The sequence below is a fragment of the Patagioenas fasciata genome, chromosome 1 (assembly GCF_037038585.1).
Source record: "Patagioenas fasciata isolate bPatFas1 chromosome 1, bPatFas1.hap1, whole genome shotgun sequence".
Classification (NCBI taxonomy): domain Eukaryota; kingdom Metazoa; phylum Chordata; class Aves; order Columbiformes; family Columbidae; genus Patagioenas; species Patagioenas fasciata.
Window position 1 is genome coordinate 30150835 of NC_092520.1, and position 23291 is coordinate 30174125.

A 23291-nucleotide genomic window follows, 5' to 3' on the forward strand; every position below is an offset into this window, starting at 1 on the left:
AAATGATGCAATTTGTCATGGGTGCTTTTGTGGATTTGCATCAGGTTTTGAAACAGACCAGTAGTTTCCTGGGCTAACATAGAGTTGAGACCGAGAATTGGGATTTTTTTTGAATGCTGCATGGAAAGTGTTGAGTTTGCCTCATCTTTTGGGCTTAACCCTTGTAGTTGGTCAAGTAATGGAACTGTTTACACCACTTGAGTCATTGCTTTACGGACTTTTTTTCTCCACTTTATAGCTACAGGGCTCCAGATGAAATGAGAATTTTGCTTGTACTGACAGTGGTATCATCAGCCAGGGATCTATCAGATTTTTCTGGAATTTGTAGTTGTAAATCTAGTCTGTCTGTTCAGCGCTTCTGTAGTTGAATGTTTTGGTAAGGTTTCTTCTCCCGAGTAATCTCTGTGTGAGGTATCTGGATTTAAAAGGAGAGCCCAGAGTCTTCTGAATGCCTTGTGCTGTTCCTTAGAGGCTAAAGCATTGATGGTTTTTTTTTTCTTTTTTTGTTTCAGTAAAGTAGTTTTAAAACTACTACTAGCCCTGGGAATTTTAGATGTTCTGTTTGCTGTTGCTGGTAAATAAATAATATCCTGACCATTGCTGTATTTTCAGGCTTCAAGCCTGCTGCATTGAAACTTGAATATATTTATGGTCTCTTTTGGGAATTAAAGCAAAAAAGAAATGCTCCCATTTATGTATGTCCCTGGACAGTATATTCAGTATTTGGAACTGAAACTCCTGTGTAGTTCTTCCCAGACAGAGGCAATACAATGGCACATGGCAAGCAACTCTTCCCTGTATGGGTAGCTGTGGCTACTGTTACCTGTTACCCAGAAGTGAGAACTCATTGTGCATTGCAGTGTTGATTTTAATTGTAATCTCTGCTTTTCACTTAAAGGACAGGTATGATTGTGGATACACCTGTTATGTAAAGTCTCTGCATTCCGATTCTATAGCATAACTACCACATGAGTTCACTTTTTGAATCTCAGTTATTTTGAGTAGGTGATCCTGGCAGCTAGATTTTTTTTTTTGAGTTATATTTCTTTTGTAGGAGTCTTAGATTAACATTACCTTTTCATTCAGTTGTGCTTTTTATCTTGAAGAACTGAGGAAAAGACTGAGCTGAGAATGCGCCTGTTCTAAAGAAAATTATTTTGAACAAAAGAGCACTGCAGTGAAGCAGTTCTTCCTGCTGAAATTCTAAAGAAAATATTTTACTGATTCTGAAGTTTAGACCAGTTTTAAAAAGTTGTTGTTCCCACATGGTTTGGAACTCTGAACTTCATGCATCATGTTGCCTTGAAATGTTTTAAGTGTTGGATTAAATGATGGGTGTCTTGCTTGTAATGTACAGTACCTGAATCAAATTAGAAGTATCTGTAGAGGAGTTTTAAGTGCCATCACTATGTAACTTTTTTTTTTTTTTGAAGCAGTATGTTCACAGATTTAAATTCCTTTGCAGCTCCATTTACCTCTAAATTCCCCTCTACCTGGAAGTGAGTTGACTAAGGAACCCTTTCGATGGGATCAGAGGTTATTTGCTTTGGTTCTCCGTTTGCCGGGTGTTACAGCACCGGAAACAGAGCAGATGGCAGGGGTACCGGTAGATGACTCCGCAATCACGCCTATGTGCGAAGTCACAGGAGGTGGGTGCCCTGGTTTATTTTGACAAGTCAATGCTTTTGAAAATGAAAATTAGTTCAATTTAGCTCTAATAATTATGTACATGCAGTGGAATAAGTATTTCTAAGTTCTTATATTACTTGTAAAAGTTTAGAACTCTGATATAATAAAACTAAAGACACTTACTGCATTAAAGCTATAGACAATTTAATGTAAGAATTGGGTCCGTTCTGCAATATAGCTTTGCTAAATTCATGGTATACTCTGATCTAAAGAAACCAAAAATGAAGGAAACCTGTTGGGTTGTGGTTGGTTGGTTTGTTTGTTTTGTTGTTTGTTTTTTTTTTTTGTTTGTTTGTTTTATTTTTTCCCTCCAAAGCATGTAGAATTTCTGCAATGTAGAATACATGATAATTCTGCAAAATTGTTACTTTTCTCTCCATCATAATTTATATTCTTAATATCTTCAAAATTATATTCCAGATTAATCTCATGCATTAATTTTATAATTTTTTGTAAAAGTTTTTCATTACATCCCATATTGAAAACATGATGATTCTTCTGATACATTGGGATGGGAGTATGTTAGAAAGCAAGCAGTGATCTAAAAAGCATTCCAAAAGGATTTGATTCCAATGCTTTCTGACTGTAATGTAGGCTATACTAACAGTGTTTTGACTGAAATTCATGGACAGTTAAGTGTTGATGTCTGTCACAAGGGGGAGCCCAGTTTCCATGAATGCAACTAAGAATTTGAGTTCAAGTCATTAAGGGGCTAAAACCCAAAGATTTCCAGTGAGGTGCCTGTAACACTGTCACTGCTTCACTAGGCTGCTTTGCTGCTTAAACAAAGAGGGACTGTTTGGTAACAGCTTTGAGTCAGTGATCCATACATAAATCAATATGTGTGGTGGGTAAAGTTTTGAATAATCCCAGTTAAAATAAGGGCAGAAACACTGAGGTACCTTAACCTTGACTGTTTTGTTTTAGGTCGATCATATTGTGTGTGCTCTCCAAGAATGCTGAATCAATGTCTTGAGTCATTGGTGCAAAAAGTGCAAAGTGGAGTGGTAATAAATTTTGAAAAAGCTGGACCAGATCCTTCACCAATTGATGGTACTTGAGATTTTTTTACATGTGATATCAAATGACAGGAATGACTATCAATACAATTTAGAGAACTTAATGTAATAGTTGCCAAAACAAAAGGAAAACTGTTTCAATTTAAAATATATTACTACATGAAGTACCTGCTATGTCTGAAATACTGTTGTACTTTTTCAGAATATTGGCTATAGCTGCTTGATGCTGTGTAAAACCTCTGTTTGGTCATAGTACTCAGGTAGTCTTAAACACAGTTTTTCATGTCAAGTTACATGGGTTCATGAGTTTTAAGCAGTAGTTTTCAACCAGCTAGAAATGTAAATAGCTTAATATGAAAATACTGTGGGTTTATATACTCATTGATTTTTGTTTAGTGTAGTAAAGTGGCTGCATTAAGAGATGAAATAGCAAATATGACTGTGCAGCCTTAACTTCTCATTCTAAATGGCTTAGCTGGCTGTTACTGGGAAGTGCTTGTGAGATTGATTTTTTTTTTTTTTTTTTTTTTTGTTAGATCTCGCTTTTCTGCAATAAAAGTTAGTCCAGCAGTATTAGTCGTGTGTATCAGTTTTTTTAATGCTTGGAGATTTGAAGGTTATCTGGTAATAATAGTGGGAGGAGAAAGAATGTGATTGTTGTGAAGGGCTCCAAATAATTGTCTTTCTCAGCTCTGATCCTGTAAATGTTCAATGCATATTTGGTTTCTCATAGTTTGAGTTGTTGCAGAAATGCCTACTGACAGCTATCTGCTATTCTTAGAAATAATATTAACTGCAGGAAGAGCTTCCCTGGGGGTATAGTTCTTAAACTTTTCACAGTTGTTTAATAACTCTTTTTGAGTTTTAACACTGTTTTGACTCATAAAACCTTTTTCTTCTGTAGATGGGCAGGTGGATATATCTAGACCCTTTGGACCGCAACCTTGGCACAGCTGTCACAAACTTATTTATGTCAGACCAAACCCTAAAACTGGGGTTCCTATAGGTCATTGGCCTGTTCCTGAATCCTTTTGGCCAGACCAAAATTCTCCAACACTGGTATGTACTGAAGTTAGATAAGGCTAAGGGTTTGTGCATGGGGGAATATTCCAGAATTTTCTATCCACTTATTATTTTAAAATATCTTGAGATGCGTACTTCATTGTGCCAAATGTAGAAACAGTGTTGACCCGAGAAGGAATGACACATGTAAACTTGTGTTGCAGTTATCTCGGATAAATTACTAGTGAGCAGATAAAATTATAGGGTTTGTTTTTTAGTGACTTTGAAACATTAAGAAACTGCCTGTAACAGATTTATTTGTTGACCTAGTACATGCATGTCGTGTTTCTGTTTGAACTCTGTTAAAATATCAAACCAGGAATAAGGTGGCACTTTGATAATAGCCTATCAAATTCCAGTGCCTTGCAGATGGTACTACTAGAAGATAGTATGATCTTCTCAATTTTGAATCCTTATGATAGTTCATTCTAGCAGGCAAATGTAATTTGTGCAGTTGTGCACTTTAGCCATACCTTCAATTTATCTCAAGTGGAGAAACTCACAGAATTAATTTTATTTGTTTTCTTTCATAAAAAATGTATGTGACTGCCTTTTGTTTTGTTTGAGAAATTATTATTATATTTTTGTATTTCCACTCATCCTTGAAAATCATTAACGTAGAAACAATGCAGTTGTATAATTATTCCCTACATTTTGTGATTATTGTTACTGAATTATTTTTCAACTGAAACTAGTGTGCTGACTAGCAAACTTGTTGAACTTTTCAAAAATTTTACCTCCTCTGTTTTTAAAAAAAATATAAAGTCCTTTGAAATACTGGTTGTTGAGGAGTGATACAAGCAGGAAATTTTAGTTGTATTTACATGTTAAATACTACTGGTGTCTGTGGCCACATTAACTGAACGATGTGAATGTCCTTCTGAACTACAATGTAAGCTGGCATATATGAATAAAAGTAAATTTTCTGTAGTCATTTAAAAAAACAAAATACCATTGTGTATTGAATATTAAAAAGCTACTCTGTAGGAAAACTCCTGTGCACTCCCTGTAATCACTATCAATGGCACATCTGCCTCCATTCACCTTATAGGGTCAGTGCAGTGTGTCTGCCACTGCAGATCTTGATTTGGATTGCTAAAATAGATCTTGCCAAGTGAAGAGTTATTAAACTAATCTGCTAAAGACATGAGATTTGACTTACCCAAATGTTGAGAAGATGAGAAAAAATTATCTCAGTTGCAGCATGTCTAGCTCTCATAACTGCATAAAGCACTGGACTATTACATGTGCAGCTCAATTCCTGTTGTCATTTGGAATTCCACATTGAACTTTCCTTATGCAATGACGGAGAGCTAAGTTTGCTGATAGTGTATTTCCTTACTATTCTGAAAATATAGTGTTTAAACTTAGTATGTGTTGTAACTCTTGTGTATTCAGGAGTCCATAGTTAGGTATTTTTCTTTTCCTCCCTGTTACCTGATCCACAGTGAAGTTGTCTCAAACAGTCCTACCCCAATAACTGTTTTGCATATTGTAGGTGATGATACAATCAAGCTTTCTTAAATAAAAGTCTGCTAATAATTATGTTGGCAGATCAACATGTAAATAAATGGCTGCTCCCACTGCTCTGAACTGAGAATAGTTCTGTTGTTCAGCCAAGGGTTATTGGACTTCCGAAGTCATAGCACTCAGCTGCTTTTGCAGCATTTTTGTGCCCAGTATAATTACTTAATGGCTTAGTCAAAAACTCCACCTATTTATTTGAGGCATTGTCTTTGGAGAGAACTGTGGTTCCTTCAGTTGTTTGGGCCTCTTGTTTTGTGTGTGTTTGGACAGTCACTTTCCTCAGAGGGGAGACACTTCAGGCACAGCCAGCTCTGTGGGCAGATAGCCTTTGGATGGGTCATCCTAAAAGGAAGAGGCTTGAGCTTATAGACATAGAAAAATGTCTTTCAAGGTGAGGTGGTCGGAAGGTCCAAGAAACCCAATGTTTCCCGAGTTCATCTTATGTATTTATTAGTTACCTCCTTGTAAAAGAGTAAGTGGAAGGAAGCTTCCCAATTGAGCTCTTCCCCAGATTCTAGTGGCCTTGGAGGAGACTTGGGGGAAAGTACAAGAGCTTATGTTCCTTTCCTGAAAACCCTTCAATGGAAGGTGTGCCACTCTAATTTTCATCACACGGAAAAATCAGCTTTCCCTTTCTGCAAAAGAAATTTCGAATAGGTTGTTGATTTATACTTGAAATGTGAGGCACAAAGACCTTTTCCCTGTGATTAATAAAAAGATTAAAATCTGAACACTTGAATTGTTTGAATTGAAATAATTTTTCACAGGCCTAGTTAAAATATGAGTTTTTCGAAGGCTTCTTTTTTTTGAGTTCTGTCTGTTCTCAGTCATTATAATTCAGTCTGAATTTTGTAACTGTTATGTTAGCCAAGGAGGAAAAGCACTGGAGGAAGTCAGTACATGCAAATTACAGTGCCTTTTTTCTGTGGGCAATAAAAACGGGCATGCCCCAGACTAGCAGTGAACATGGTTTTTGTCCCCACTGGAATTTACTTCCATTTGTAAAGTTTTTGTGTATATGCAAGAAGTTTTACTTGCATAGTGTTCTGGACTTACTAGGTAAAATAACTGGCATTTATTGAGAAAAGAAGATATCTTCAAATTTAAAACCAGTGCTAGCATCATAAATTAACTGCTTAGGACTCATTAACAATAAATATTAATCTGGTATTGAATAGGCTCCTTAAATATGTCTGTTTTTGAAGAAACTGTATTACTTTAATTGTCATACATAGCACAACTGCATTTTAATCATTGTGCAGACTTTCTAACAATGGGATACTTATGTTTAGCCACCTCGCACATCTCATCCTGTGGTGAAATTCTCCTGCACTGACTGTGAACCGATGGTCATTGACAAACTGCCTTTTGATAAATACGAGTTAGAACCTTCACCACTGACCCAGTTTATCCTGGAAAGAAAATCCCCACAGACCTGCTGGCAGGCAAGTAGAGTGCACACTGAATTTATAGATTGCTGTTCTTCATGGAGTTTGTTCTGAAATTTCACATCCCATCTTGACTATAGAACACAGTAATTTGAATTTACATATGATATAATGTGTTTTATTGCAGGTGTATGTGAGCAATAGTGCAAAATACAGTGAACTTGGTCATCCTTTTGGTTACTTGAAAGCTAGTACAGCGCTGAATTGTGTGAATTTATTTGTGATGCCTTACAATTATCCAGTCCTCCTTCCACTGCTAGGTAAATACCACTTCATAAAAAGTTTTCTTAGGTGGTAGGCAATTGAAAAATGTATCTCGTCTAAATAGAATACTGCAAGTAGTGCCAGTATTAATCACACATCTGTAGAAAGGTGTAGTGCTGAGCAATGTATTTGTCATCAGTAACTTGCTTCAGTTGTCACCAGCTGGCTGACCTTCATGACTCAGACTCAATGTGTAAGACTTACTTAATCATGGTTCTTTCAGGTGTGTTTTGGTCTCACTTCTTTCATTATTTTAGGAGCCATTTTTCCCAATATGTTGTCTCAGTTACCAATTCAATTTTATAAATAATTTATCAGGTTCCATGTTCTGACTGCAGCATTAATCTTGTGTGTGTATATGTAGTTTAGTTTTATATATGTAAAAGTATATATACTAATTTAAGCATTGAGAAATTGGCATTTCTTTGAGAGTTTCTTTTGTTAGAAAAAAAGATGCAATGCTGTCTAGATGTGCCTTTCATTTTTTCTTTTATTTTTATAACCACCAGATGACTTGTTTAAAGTACACAAGGCAAAGCCTACATTGAAATGGCGACAGTCATTTGAAAGCTATTTGAAGACAATGCCTCCTTATTATCTTGGGGTAAGATGACTTACTGTGTTAAAATTTCTGTTTTGTTATGTAACTAGTAGTTATCTTTCCACTATGGATGCATTGCCCATTTCAAGTAGAATATATATTAATTTAAGAGAGAATAGCTAAACATTATGCATAATGATAGTTACTGTTTCACTGGAGTCCTGGGGAAGGCTTGAGACCTGAATGTTATGAAAATTTCATCAGATGTGCCTTGTACATAAATGATATCTCTGTTAATATTTGAGTTTGTATGAATAGAACAATGCTTTAAAACAACAAAAAAGATGCTGCCATGGAAGTCTGTTTTTCTTCTTTTCTAACTTTGAGGACCTAAAGTTCTGTTTGAAATGGATAGAGTTAGTTGAACATATACATACAGCACTTATCAAGTTAAATACGACTATATAATATATTCCCTGTTTCAGCCTTTGAAGAAAGCTGTGAGAATGATGGGAGCACCAAACCTTATAGCTGACAATGTGGAATATGGACTTAGTTACAGTGTCATTTCATATCTCAAAAAGTTGAGTCAGCAGGTAATGTTGAAGCAAAAGAGCAGTAAAAACTTATTATAATATCAGGCTAGTCTTAAAATACTCAAGTTCAATGGCTTTGAAGGAAAAAAGAGCAGTAAGATCAATCTTAATACCTTCCTCTAAGTAATTAGCAAAAAAGTAGTTTGTTTTTCTGGATTTAAAGAAAACTTGACATTAAATATAGACTTTATAGACTGAACTATAAAGATATATAGAGGTACAAATTGAGATTGTTTCGGGTTGTGGGTTTTTTGTTTTTGTTTTGTATTTAAGGAGCTTTTTTACTTGTACAGACAGTAACATACTTTTGTCCAAAAGAAAACATGTTGTCTTATCTTAGATGTTAACGATGTTCTAGCATTTTTTTCAGAAAATAGAGACTTGTACCTTGTACATCTGAATCAAACAAAGTGTTCTTTCTTTGGCTTGTGAAATGAAATGGAAAGTGTTCAGTTAATATAAAATAAACTGAAATAATTCAGAATCTCAAATAAGGATGCAGATGTAGAAGTAGAAAGTGACCTTTTGAAATTGTTGACTGTGTTGAAAATAGTGCTGGTATCTTTGATTAGTCTCCTGCACCAGCTAAAGCATTTCTACCCTACTACCTCCACTTTTATTTTATTAAACTGTGCATGTCAAGATTTCTTGTTCAAGATAATGGAGTAGGCTTGAAGCTTCAAGAGGCAGTGCTGAAGGTAATTGTAACTTAGCTAATGAGTTCTTATGGACCTTTTCTTAAAATATTAATATAAATGATTATTTTTCCTCTTGAAGGTTACAGTATATCCTGTTAAATCATAGTCATATTGCTCAGTGTTCTGTGAACTGAACTAATCTCTCAACCTAGACATCTTAGACTCCTAAAATGTAATGACATGCACTGCAAATTGTACTTAAAGCTTCTCTAACTTCTGAAAGGCTCTGCCAGTAGAGATTGTGTTCTTAAGAAGTACATATTCAAATTTTGAGCAGTCTACAAATTTATGTGAAACTGCAAAACCAACATTGGCAAATGTGTTACTAAATTACTTTTGGCTCTTTGTTCAACTGTATTCTGCCAAAAAGCTAGTGATTATGAACATGTTTCATTTTGGTACAAAACTAATGTGATCTCGGGGCTTTAGGTCTGTCTAGTCAGAATCAGGTATTATGTACTTCGTATTTATTAGTGTTATGACTACTCATATTAAGTTTTTAAAAAGTTTATACCGTTGTATGACTGATCACAACTATAGTTGTGGGAGAATCGGTCCTTTGAAAATTAAAGTTTAGCTTTTACTGTAGAAAACAGTTTATGTGAGTACAGATAGATTTGCAGAGAATTACTAGTCAAATTATGGCATTTTATGAAAATAAAAGCATTGCATGCATATTGGTGCTTAGATACTATAATGGGCAGCAGAGGAGAAATATGCAGAAGACCTAGGCACAAACTGTTCACTATATTTAAAGTTGTAGTAAGCATTAAGTGGTTATGTATTAAGCACTCCTTAAGCACTCATCCTGGGTATGGTCGTCATAATATATTAGCACATTGTTGAATCTTCTAGGTAGGAATTTAAAATGAATAAGTCTGACTAATCCTTTTGAGAGTATATTGTCAATTTTATTTATTTATTTATTTCAAATTAAGGCCAAAATAGAGTCCGATAGAGTCATTGGCTCTGTAGGCAAAAAGGTAGCGCAAGAGACTGGAATTAAGGTCAGAAGCAGATCACACAACCTGTCTATGGCACATAGGAACGATTTTCAACATCTGCTACAGGGGATTACTGGGGAAATTCCTCATAGACCTCTAGACCTCAATATGAAGGAGTATGCTGGGTTCCAAATAGCTTTGCTGAATAAGGTAAGCACCACTGTGTGTAATGTTGTTATTTTCAATATACTTCCATTGAAATGCTGGATATTGTTTCATACGTGGTATTAATTGGAACTTTGTTTACTGGAACCATAGGATTTGAAACCTCAGACTTTTAGAAATGCTTATGACATACCCAGAAGAAATCTTTTGGATCAGTTAACACGAATGAGATCTAATTTACTGAAGAGTACTCGCAAGTTCCTCAAAGGACAAGATGAAGGTTGGATAAGAGTTTATTTTTTGCCTACCTGTGATATGATAGATACTAAAAAAAATGGAGACTGCAACAAAAAGTGTAGTTCTTTAAAACTTAGTGGATGTCTGATACTGCTATTAAACCACACTTTTTTAGATTTTTTTTTTTTTCTTAAAATAACTTATTGGAAGAAAAAATGACAAGGACAGAGAAGATCTGGATTCACTGCTCTGTCTTTTAGTTTGTATGAGGAGACTTGGGCTTTTACATAAGATTCTTTGTTTACTGCTTTTTGCCAACTTTCATGATATATTTGAGAAAAAAAAACACAGGGCAGTTCTGAACATGGCAATCTCTCTCCATGGAAGCAGATTGTGAGCAGTGGAAAAGTAAACTTGCTCACTGGGTGCTGCCAGTGTGATTATTTTGCCCTTTAGGCCAGCAGCAAATAGTTCAGTAGTCTACTAATTTATTCCTTTACCTTTCTGCTGTGTCTTCTAGTATTGCTTTATGGCATCAAACAGAAGACAAATAAGTGGAGAAAATGAGAAGGGCAGTGTAAGGGCGAGTGTATGTTGGATTAGTCCTACCACTGCTTATATCAGATTTACATCTGTGATCAAGTGAAATTGCTCTTCGGGAGGATTTTTTTCTGCTAGCCTATATTTTGCTTGATCAAAAACTTGGCAACTTTAAATCTGTAACAAGTTTAGAATCCCATCCTATGGATTGTAAGGATTTGTTGATTCCAATGGTCAAAAATTACTGTTGCTTTGGGAGAATGCTAGCCTAAATGATTAAATTTTGAGTGGCTAAAACTGAGTAGTGTTTTGTCAAAGCTGTATGCAGCATGGCATTACTACTTTGCATTAATGCAGCTTTTCTTTGTAGTAATGTTTTTGTTATAATTTGTTCCCAGTCTGTTTTTCACCCATCTGCCCTATTGAAATGTCATGGGACACAGTGGAAAACTAACATCCATGCATGACAGCTACTGCTTATTTCCCTGTCATAATGGTGAATACACAAGATGTGTACTGATTCACTTAAGCAAGTTCCCTGCACTCAAAACATGATGTTAGAAATATCATTTAGGCAAGAATAATGGTGAGGTTCACACATCTATTTTGTTAATGCATTTGATAAAAGAGTGAAAACTGGTGGTGTGAAGTGGATATAGACTAAATTTTTATAAGGCAAGCAGTATTATATATTAATAAAACCTTTTGTTGTGATAGATCAAGTTCACAGTGTACCTATAGCACAAATGGGAAACTACCAGGAGTATCTAAAACAAATACCTTCTCCACTCCGAGAGCTTGATCCAGATCAACCACGACGGCTTCATACATTTGGCAATCCATTCAAATTGGACAAAAAGGTGACTTTTCTGTAAAGCTTTTAAAAAACGTGCTGTTGTGAGTGCACGCTACTGATTAGACCGTTGTTGAGGTTTTGATTGTGGGGTGGCAATAAAACCGTGGCAGATGTATTGTTAACCCCCTCTTCCTCCCCTCTCCCCCTTTAGCCCCTCCCTCTCCCCACTTCCCACTAAGGACAGGCGATTGGGAGGGAAAGAAGGACGGGGAGAAGAGAGTTGGAAAAAATTAAAATGTGCTACTAATGCTACTAATAAAAATAGAGAAAATAATACAAAATATACAAAACCAATCTTGAAAGTCCCGGCAACTGCTCTGGCAGATGTAGGCCTGGTACCCAAAGTCCTGGACTGGACTCTTCAGCCAACTGGAACTGGATTCAGTCTGTCACTAGGCCTCAGTTCACAGGGATGACTCGCAAGGTCCTCTCCTAATGTCGGCCATAAGGAAGAAGGGACGAGATCCTTGTGATCTCCCGCTTTAATATGAAGTATCCTGTGAATGGGATGCTATACTCAGTTTGGTCAGTTTCAGTCACTACTTCTCGTTGCCCCTTTCGTGGGATGTACATCCATCCTTATCAGTCCAGTGAGCTTGCATACCATTACTATGTCTACAAAAATATGTATCAGGCTTTCAGGAAAGCACAGTTAGTAAGAAGACTTAAGCTGACAGGAAAATTCACTAAAAGAGAAACTTGTTTTTAACAAAACCAGGACAACTGTTCAGAGAGCAATGTATTGGAGAAACAAGTATTTGGAAAAGTACTGCTTATAAAAAAGCATCTGGGATGTTTTTCCATCAATACTATACCATGAAGAGCAGTCTTTATTGGAAACCAGTATTATGCCTGTGAATTCTATTTTAAGTTAAATATGTTTGTCACTGTAGTATAGGTAATACCTAATCATGTTTCCTTTACCAAACTTCCCCCATCAAAAACTTGCCATAACTTCAAGAGTGTGGATGCTGTCTTTTGTCCAAATATATCTTGAATTCGACCAAATTACCAATACCATTCAGAGCTCTTCTTTTATATGTTTGAGTCATTTTGCAGTTACTGAAAAAGAAGTTTGACAGCCCACTCAATTGTCTTACCTCACAGACTGTTGGATAAAGGTCTTTAGTCAAGGAAGAATTTGATATGGTTTTCCCATGTTACTTTGGTCGATATTTGAGAATTCAGTAAATAATAGCATGTTGTGCATAGTTGCCTTTTACATGGTAAACATCATCATAACCTCAAAGCATTAGTTATATTTTATATTATGTGTTTTTGGTGTGAAGTTTAAGAATTCTTCTGATTAAATTAATTACAGGGAATGATGATAGATGAAGCAGATGAATTTGTGTCAGGACCTCAAAATAAACATAAAAGACCTGGAGAACCAAATATGCAAGGGATTCCGAAAAGACGACGTTGTATGTCCCCCCTGCTCAGAGGTCGACCACAAACTCCTCCGGTTGTGAATAACCACATTGGAGGAAAAGGGCCACCGACACCAATCACACAAGCACAGCCTGACCTTGTTAAACCTATTCCTATTCACAAAAGTAAGTGAATCTTCTTCATCTTTAGAGAGTTTGCTTTTTAATTTCTATAAAACCTTTTTTATGTAGAAATGCCATTGCCTGATTTCCCAGGTATGGCAATTTTATCCCTCATTTTTGAAAAGGAAATATTTGAGTGTGTGTTTGGGGTTAATTACAGAAAGAGTTAATTTAGTCCTTCAGACAGAAGTCTCTTTCATAGTATAAACAACGTATTTCCTGTATTAAATGAGGAGACAATGTAAACAGTCAGAACCATGCTCTTCTTTTGCTTGAGAATTCAGACCTTCCAAAAGTATCACAACATGAAGCTAATTTGAATTTTGCTGTAGTGCAGTGAATTCACTTCACTTAGTGTAGAGCTGAGGTGCTGTGAAACAGTCTTGTTCACTGATGAGCACTGAAGTTAAGTTTGTGAGTTCAGTTTAATGGGGAAAGGCAAACACATCATGAAAGCACACTTTACAGGTGCTTTTTCTTTTGTTGATAGTTCATATAGCAATTTTCTTTTTCATATAAAGAATATACCTGTGATTTTTTTTTTTTTTAAGCCATTAATTGCCAGGAGGTATAGTAATGTGCTCTGTGTTATAACCCACATACATGTTTTCTTATATCTGGCATGTACAGTAGATTATGCAAGTTGGAGCTTAGCTTTTTGCAAGAGTTTTATACTGAACTTAGCAGCTTCTATCAGATGATAATGTGAAACTGGCAAATGTTGTTTTTTTTTTTTTCAGCATCAGAAACAAATAATGAGGTTACAATGGATGATGTGGTTGAGAATCATGTTACAGACCTACTTTCATCAGATGTTTTCCCAAATACTGTGGATTCAGAGTTTTCAATGTCCTCTTCTCTGTTCAATTCCTTGGACCGACCGGCAGCTCACACAGAGGATGTAGGCCATGAACATTTAGGAAATAACTTGAATGTTGATGGGTTTTTGGAGAATCATGAGGAATCAGGTAGTAAAGAACAGAGTACTGAAGAGAACCTGCCAGTGTCTTCACCTAGCAAAGGGAAAAAAACAGTGCATTGCAGAAGTTCCAGAGAGATTAATATAGAGCTAAGAGCACAAATTATGAAAGAGATCCGAAAACCAGGAAGAAGTAAGTATACCAAATCTCGCTTTCAGATGATTGTCATGGGAGCTAGACAAAGAATTCATATTAGGTCACTGTTTTAGAAACTTACTCAACCATGAGGCTGAAGCAAAATAAATTTAAAGCTGAAAAAGATTTATTTTAAAACCTCTGCTAAAAATTACCTGGGTGAGTGATTAAAACATTGTTATACCTATTAATGTTCATGAAAGTCATGTTTTTTATATTATCAGTATCACAATTAGCTTGTTAGGTATTCCAGTAATATTCTAAACTGCATTACCTTGTGTTTTTTAATGTTAGTTCTCATCGAACAGTATGTCATCACTACAGGCCTGGTTGATAGGAGATATATCCTAAAAGCTTACAAAAGCTGAATGAAATCTGTTGATTTCACTCAGATCTATTACAACAGGTATCTGTATAGGCATTTCTAACATAACTCTAATTTTGCTCTTCTCTTTAAGAGTATGAAAGGATCTTCTTTTTACTGAAGCATGTACAAGGAAACTTACAAACCCGACTGATATTTTTACAAAATATTATTAAAGAAGCTTCAAGGTAGGTAACGGAATTGTGTTAATCTTATAAAACTACACCATATACTTCCATACGTAACTGCTTGATAACTGTGCAGTTCTTTGAAACTTGCAACACAATGCAAGTAAACAGTTCCCTGGAAAACAAACAAACAAACAAAACCAACCAACCAAAAAACCAGAAACACAAGAACTTTCTGATGTGCATTATTGCCTCAGATTTTGTCCTGACAATGTTGGCAGCTGTAACTGCCAAATCACCCTAAATGTAGATGGACAATGGTTTAGAAAGAGAAGATAAATGTAGAAAATCATTCAAGTTCCAAAGTTCAAGTGTGAGCATACTGCTAATTTGAAAAACTGACAGAACTGCATGCTACTGTGAATTAGGCTTTCAGAAACAGTTGAAATTCAATATTCTGCATCAACTCAAGATCTCATCCTAAAGCCAGTTTTGAGATCCAGGCATGCTCTGTAAATATACCTCTCTGTTCTTCAGATTTTTTTTTTTCAGAGATATTGTAGTTCTTTCTGAGGATGTGGAAATGGGGATGTAGTTTGTCAGTGGAGTAGAGAGATTGATGAGGACTTCAAGCCAGTGTTGTTAATCCAGGTAGAAACTGTTCATTACAGCATCCTTAGACTGACCATACTTGCTTAGCTTTCTACATCTTTACTAAGAGGAAAGAAAGGAAAAACATATAATTATAATTGGAACCAACAGTGTGTGAACTGAAGTGAACTAATAATTCTGTCATCTTGCTTGAATCATGAGTATAACTGGACCTTTAAGGCTTATTTTCAGAAGCCTCAAAGAATAGTTGATTTTTTTTTTTCCACTAGTCTGTTTTTGTAGTATTCAGCTTTTTTCAGTTTTTGTTTTGTGTTTGTTTTTTTTTTTTCTGTGACATTATTATACAAATTTAAAGTCAAAGTAAGTTTTAGATAAAACCATGCTGAGAGTTTAAGGGAGAGTGAACACTGGGTGTTCATACAGCACCTCTAGCCTGCTGCTGCCAGCACAGTGGGGCAAGTACATATATATAGATCATGCTCATCCTATAGCAACAATTACTATATTATGCTTTTGCTTGATTTGCCTGTTGTTATATCACCTGGTCAGAGTTGTTCCACAGCCTGTAGATCATATATGCTTCTTCACTGTCTCAGCGCACCGAAACAATACTGTTGCTCCTGGCGTGTGTGTCAGCCCTTAGAGGGATTGAAATATTTGCACCTCTAGAATTAGGCTCTTTAGATCATTTGTAATTCTTATTTCTGTTGCACAGTCTCTCTATTCCAGTTATCTTGAGTTGACTCCCTACAAAATTTGGCAGCAGTTGAGTGTTGCTGCTGAATGCATCAGAATTAAATCTTGTTTCTCACCATAGCCAACAGTTTTCCATATCTACTGGTGGAAAAAGTTGGCAATTCTGTTTTCTCTTGACTGTTGTTAAAGTTTATTTTTTATTGGTTTGAGTGTAGGGACATCTTAATCTCTTTCCTTCCTCTTCTTTCCTAGGCTAGATTTTTATAGTGTGGTCATTTTATCCACCTGCATAACACTGCCAACAATCCCTATGCAGTTCTCTGCTTCTCTCTTTATCCAGACAAACTATCACATTTAACCAAGGTTCCCTGTGAGAAACATCTCTGGACTCTCTGGAGTTGTCAAAAAATAGTCTTGTTTTGTTAACTGATTGCTGACCTTTGCAGTGGCGTGGAATGCAATTCTGATTCGGGGTGCCTGCTGTCTTTCCCTGCTCCAAGGAGCTCTGACTCTGAACACAGAATTAAGAAAGCTCTTGAGCATTTCAGCAAGAAAGTGTGTGTTTAAAAACAGTCCCCATTGAATTCTGGAGGTTAATCCACTAGAGAATTGTGAGGGGAGAGAAAGGTTTCTAAAACAATCCACTGTTTTCAGTTTTCTTTGGAAACCAACTGTCCCGCAGTTCCTCTTGTGGCAACAGAAAAGCTATCACTTTTGAAAGGTAGAAATCAAGACACAGTAGATAGTTGATCATAAAAATATTAAAGATGAGGAGATATCACATCTCTGTTTCAAATTCTTGGATATTTCTATTCTGAAAAAGATTTTTCTCATGGTTAGTTATACACATTTGGCTCAGCCTGGCAGGTGGTGTTAGTGCTTACAAGGAGTCCTTACTGAACACAAGAGACATGACTTCCCAGTAGATGGCTATGACTTTGGATGCACAAATTGAAGAGTTGTTTGGGAAAGGGCTAAAAGAAATCAGCCTATGTAGTGGAGATGTCTTCAATATTTCTGGAATTGGCATAGCAATGCTTTTATGGTCCTAGCACTAAGAATAAATAGGTTTTTTTTTGTTCTCTGCTAAATAGTCTAGAGCAAAAGCTGACAAAACATGGATTAAAATTCTTCCAAATTAACTGACTTTTCTGTATTAGAAATTAAATTCCTTTTTATTTATTCTCCAAACTAGGAGCTTTGGGCTTTGCTATGTGTATTAATAGCTTAAAATGTGTACCTATGCAAATGCTGAGCAATACCCATTTGTGATACAAGTGGTGGCAAGAATTAATACAAAGTAAAATGAAACGTTATGCTCAATAGCTAGAACTACTCAAGGAAGTCTTATCATTAAGGCTACTAATTTTCCTAGCAGAGCAAACAGCTGAATTAGAGTCCATGCTTAGTTCTGTTAATTACAATATTAGTTAATGTGGTAAATTTTCTAGTGCCTGGAAAAAAAATTTTAAGCTGTAGGGTTCAGCATTTAGAAAAGAAGTTTCAGTGAGATGTATTGAAGAGCTGGACATAGTGCATTGTAAACCTGAATTCTTGTGCCAACGGCAATATGAGAACAGTTAGCAATGCATTTTTTCTCCACCTTCCACCAGGTTTTAAGTTTCTAGGAAATACCTGCTGTTAACTTGAACAGCTGCTTCAGAGAGGCTTGAAGGTGTTCTGGAAAGTAACATTGCCCAGTCACTTGCACAGAATATGAGCATGTTATATTTTCACTGAGATATATAATAGTAAAGCGCTTTGCTATAAGCTTGAATAATTTGGCTTTTACTAGAGGGAATGAGAAGGAATAATTATTTATTTCCCATGTTAATACTTTTCAACATGTAGGGAGCAGTTGTGAAAGCAGTGAGGAAGAGTGGAGGGGAAGCAGTACTTGAAGTGTGGGGATTCTGTAGGATTCCTGAGGAGAACTGTGATGAGGATGGGTCAGGGCCCAGAGCTCTGGCTGTATATACGGACTGGGGGACAAGATGCTGGAAAGCAGCTCTGCGGAGAGGGATATTGGGGCTTCTGGTCGATGGCCAAAGTTGAACATGAGCCAACAGTGCCCCTGGCACCCAAGAGGGCAACCATGTCCTGGGTGCATCCAGCACAGCATTGCCAGCCAGACAGGGAGGTGATTGTCCCGCTCTGCTCTGCACTGGTGTGGCCTCACCTGAGCACTGTGTGCAGTTCTGGGCAATACAGGATAAAAAGCATATAAAGCTACTGGAGGGTGTCCAGAGGAGGGCTATGAAGTTGGTGAAGGGTTCAGAGAGGAAGACATATGAGAAGTGGCTAAAGTCACTTGGTTTGTTCAGCCTGGAGGAGACTGAGGGGAGACCTCATGGTGGCTACAGCTTCCTCACAAGGGGAGGAGGAGGGGCAGGCACTGATCTCTTCTCTTTAGTGACCAATGACAGAACCCAAGGGAATGGCAGGAAGATGTGCCAGGGGAGGTTCAGGTTGGACATTAGGAAAAGGTTTTTCACCCAGAGGATGGTGGAGCACTGGAACAGGCTCCCCAGGGAGGTGTCACAGCCCCAAACCTGACAGTGTTCAAGAAGAGACTGAACAACACCCTCAGACACATGGTGTGAACTGTGGGGTTGTCGTGTGCAGGGACAGGAGTTGGGCTCAATGATCCTTGTGGGTCCCTTTCAACTCAGGACATTCTGTGATTCTGTCCAACGGGTTACTAAGTGGCTGGGAATGGAGCTTGTTTCCCCATAGCCAAGCTGGGATTGTGGGGAGGTATATAGTCTGGGAATTAGGGCAGATGTCATGTTTCTGTGAGCCAGGAACATGGACTGGGAGGCCTGGCCAGGACTAGAGGCTCTTGCCACCTTTTAATAAAGTCATAGGAACTAGATGTATAGTTCAGAATAGCACTGAGTTGAGAGCGTGTGATCTTTGCTTGGCCACCTCTCTGAGTATGCACTCAGCTGCCAAAGCACTGATCAGAAGTTGCTTCTCAGATGCAGAAATGTTGCAAGGGGGGGTGGTTCACTGGAAGCAGCAAGGAGCTGTGTGCGCTGAGGCAAAGGTGATAGCAAAGGTGACAAAATGGTCTGCTGTTCAAATTTCTGTAGTCAGTATAGAATAGAATATCAGACACTCCAGGTATGGATTATGTCTGTATTTTTTTAACTTCTTTCTCAAACTTTTCATTTGTATTTTCTTGTCAGAATAGCTGCTCTGCACTATGTAGTGGGTATTCCTTCATCAGTACCAACTTCACTTAACTTTCATGAATGCACCAGGAAGGCATGCAAATAATCCCTAAAAGCTGTTGCCAGCTTCAGGATTATAGTTCTTTTGGCATATATTTTATTTCTGTACTTCAGAGCTTTGCTTCTGGAAACAGCAAACATAAAACACTCTTTTTCGTGGCTTTCTGAGGGCTGAGTGATGTTCAGCAATGTGCTAGAATAGACTGTAGTAAGCATAGTTTTGTATTCTCTTATTAAATGGAAAATCAAGTTAGCACTGTACCAGAACTTTAGGAGACTGTCTATATACATATGAGATATATAATAACCTTATTGTCCACTAGACCTAAAATAATAACTGAAGTTTCCAGGGTTCAGTAAAAGTTTTGTGAACGATGTTTCATGTATTGCTGTGTGCATCCATTGTTATGCTTTCTTTTTAAATACAGGTTTAAAAAACGAATGCTGATAGAACAGCTTGAGAGTTTTCTGGAAGAAATCCATCGCAGATCCAATCAGGTCAACCATATCAACAGCAGCTAAGAAACACTGCACACAAGAGAAAGCCACAGCAGGGCACTGCTGTCCTTACTTGCATTCATTTTTGACATGCGCTCTTATCTCAAGTTCCTATACCCGAAAGAATGAGAAGCTGCTTTATAAAGTGATGAGAAAAGTATCCATCATCTTTTTTTTTTCCTTCACTTCTGTTATTTTTGTAACGTGAAGAATATCACAAAAACATTTTTATTTAACTAAACAGAGAACTTCTTGCTTGTTATGGACTTAAGTGTCACTTTCCCTCAGGTTCTATTTTTCTTAATCCAACCTTCAAAATTATCACCTCTTGAGGTTGAACTTTGCCAAAAAGTTGCTTTGTAATTTAAAAAAAAAAGCACATACATTAAACAAGGTAATGTTTTGTATATACAGTTATTTTGGATATATTATTGTAAGATGTATAAATGTATTTTGAAAAATATTTAAGAAAAGCACTTTTGTTATTCCATCAATAAAAACTCTATTTTAATCTTTGTGTAGGATTGAGTACTGTTTTTATTGGAATGGTTCATTTTCCCTTCCCTTTTCTGAGCGGCTGTGTTCTGTTATCAGTGTTAAAGAATGAAGAGCAGTTTTGTATTGCTGGATATTCTGCTCTGAATCAGAGAACAAGTGAAAGGGAGCTCAGGCTGAATTGCAGCTATGGTAGGATGAGACCCTGTGGCCTTGTGTACTTTGCTGTTTGGTGACTGGCATAACAAACCGATGCACTGCGTGCACATCCACAGCAATGACAAAACCCACAGTTTTATCAGGTTACACTGTTGTAGAGGAGTCAGGGGCCTTTGAGGAATGCTGCACAGAGGTTTTGTGTGTCACAAGTTTTTATGTGTTTACAAATTTGGGAGCAACCAGATGCTGCTTCCTGGACACAAAGTATCACTGAATGCTGGCCCGTGTCTTTCATCTGCACTAAACTCTTGTAAGTTCTGGAAAGCTTTGTCTGGTTCAGTGGGAGCAGCTCCCCTCTGATGTTTTTGCTAGGAGACAGTAGTTCACAAACTTCACCAAAAATTTTAGTGGGGCTGGGTTTCTGATGCTTGTGCCGTGACTTGCAGAATCTTGTACTAAAACACTTGCTATTATCCCAGCTTTTGTCAGGATGCTTTTAACTTCATTCAGAGTTCTTCAGGAATGTGCATTCTATGCTGTGTTAATTAAAAAAAAAAAAAAAAGGTAGAATAAAAGCTAGTAAAGGTAGTATTACAACGTTTTTTGGCAATAATATTTGTTTGGTTGTGGATTGAGCGGGTATTTCTGCTTCCCACCTGTTCTGTCAGTTTTGAAACAGCCTCTCAACTTGATTTCCTTTTCACAGCATTTTGCTACTTGCTTTGCTTACCTTACTTTCCTAGCTGGGTTATATTTAAGACTGGGACCAGACTGGACTTAAATTTTTTTTCTTAAGTTTTTTACTTCAGGACAGGGAAATAAAGTTGTGCTTGAAAAACAACATCTTGCACATGACCTACACACGCAGCAGCAGTCAAACTGACGTTAGCTCTGATGGAGGTAAGCAGAAGCTATCGGTCCATATTGTTAAACACTTAGGTAGCAAAATCTGTTCAGCTTTTCCACAAATGTTCATATACTTACTATCTTTGCTGTAGCTGTGGTGCTAATGATTCTTAGAGAGCTGTATGTTTCCAATAGTGTGTACAAAGGAAGGGAGTGGAGGACTTGCTCACTATTATTCTTGCAAAAGTGATACTGTTTAAATGCAGATAATGTAGCTTTTAATTTCATTGAAGGAAAGCTCACCATAGGAGGAACAGAAGACAGTGTATTTGTCTAGTGTTTATTATGAAGGATTTGTAACTCTTCCTATAAAGAGTACTGAACCTGTAAATGAAAACATTAATATTATTTCAGTTTGGGATGACATTTTCAAAGTGTAGTACAGTTTAGATACATAAATCAAGCACTGAACTAGCAGATTTGTGAACATTCATTGCATGTATGGAAAATTCAACTGCAATTGCATGCTTCTCTTAAAATAATTGGAACATTGCTGTAGTAAAAGCAAAGAAGCCTTTCCAAATAGTTGGTAACCCAAATTAGAAATTTACCAAAACCTGAAACCATTGGGCTAAAGAATCATTTTTGAACCGAGCAAAACAGAGCCTAAGATCATTTCTTTGTGTTGATGCTGTAGTTACAAAAGAGATTATTACAACCCCTTGAATGAATTCACTGCCTCAGATCTATTGAATTAGAGGTTTGGTTATGTTGCTGTTACTTTGCTCATCTTTCAACACGAATGTGTTCAAATCTGAAATTCAGATTAAATTAACCCAAACTTTTGGGCAGAACTATACTGTTTGAAGTCTGGGAAAATATATTTCTGCTCTTGCTACAGGCCTGATGCGGTGAAGGCTTTTGGTCTACATAAAAGATTCATTGTGAACTTCATGGGGGTAGTAAGGTTTAAGTCCCTCTCACTGGGTGAATAAAATGTACTAAAAGCAGATCTTTATGGTTTCCCCTTTTCACACCTGAACTTCAGTTATTAAGTCTGAACAAACAAAATGGCTGAATGTCTTCAGTTTTTACTTCTTGCATTAAACAGCTAAAATTGCAGAAATGTACTGATTTTGAATTTATTAGAAGGTATGTATTTTGTTACACTTCATATAAAAATAATGTTTTACAATCTGGTTTGCTTCCTGCTTATATGATCTATCATATACTGTAAACTGAGCAATTTTATTCACTGAAATCAGTTCGTTCTTAATTCTGAGGAGTCTGTGGCTCAGGTTTCATAGGTTAGCTTTTAGTTTGTTTTGTTTTTGTTTTTGTTTTTTTTGGTAAATTCTGCATTTAGCAAGTAAAATACTTTTATTGATGGAATGGTAATGATTGCCAAAGCATAGTCAAAACAAAAGCCCCATGAAGTTAGTGCATTTCTCTTAAAAAGTTGTGTTTGCATTTTGGTCAGAATATAAGATACAGATTTTTTTAAGCAGAGTGTTACAGGCCCAGATAGTCACTGACTGAGAGAACAGAGTTGTGCTGCTTAGAAGCAGATAAGGAAAATTATTCTTTTTGGTCTTCTTGCCAGGCCACCTGTTTTACTGCACTCTATAAATGGCTATATGCTCCCTGGAACTCTAAACGGACATGACTCCAGTTATGAGAGAAACTTGTTGGTTTGAAGGACTTTTTTAAGAACATATTTAAGGTGCAAATTTACTGCATTGCTGAGAATGGTATGAGTTATTGGAGGTGGCCTGATGCTGCTAAATGGTGCATTATGTGATTCTTCATTGTTGCCCATGATCTATATGGTGTTTTCTTTTGGCAGAGGCTCTGCAGTACCTTCTGTGACTGGACATCTGAAATGAGACATATACTTTAATACTGCAGCTGGAGGAACACTCTGATACTTCCCTCTTTCATACATGCTCTGGGGTTTGTTTGTATATTTTGGGGTGAGTTCATTATCATTATTCAAAAAAAAA

The 23291-nt window shown here is 36.8% G+C and overlaps 1 protein-coding gene across 3 annotated transcripts in view; it reads left to right on the plus strand.

Annotated features, from left to right (window-relative positions):
• INTS6 (integrator complex subunit 6) overlaps positions 1 to 20309 on the plus strand; it is a 43690-nt gene extending 23381 nt beyond the window's left edge. For 2 of the 3 annotated variants that reach the window (XM_071805328.1, XM_065861664.2), the window contains 14 exons: positions 1466 to 1649; positions 2617 to 2742; positions 3613 to 3767; positions 6590 to 6742; positions 6873 to 7005; positions 7519 to 7613; positions 8036 to 8146; positions 9783 to 9998; positions 10107 to 10233; positions 11448 to 11590; positions 12908 to 13142; positions 13880 to 14251; positions 14713 to 14806; positions 19719 to 20309. In XM_071805328.1, coding sequence (XP_071661429.1) covers positions 1466 to 1649; positions 2617 to 2742; positions 3613 to 3767; positions 6590 to 6742; positions 6873 to 7005; positions 7519 to 7613; positions 8036 to 8146; positions 9783 to 9998; positions 10107 to 10233; positions 11448 to 11590; positions 12908 to 13142; positions 13880 to 14251; positions 14713 to 14806; positions 19719 to 19812 — 2238 coding nt within the window. In that variant the 3' untranslated portion in view covers positions 19813 to 20309. The remainder of the gene's footprint in view (positions 1 to 1465; positions 1650 to 2616; positions 2743 to 3612; positions 3768 to 6589; positions 6743 to 6872; positions 7006 to 7518; positions 7614 to 8035; positions 8147 to 9782; positions 9999 to 10106; positions 10234 to 11447; positions 11591 to 12907; positions 13143 to 13879; positions 14252 to 14712; positions 14807 to 19718) is intronic. The other variant, XM_065861813.2, reaches the window with a different exon arrangement.
• Positions 20310 to 23291: the final 2982 nt, after the last annotated feature.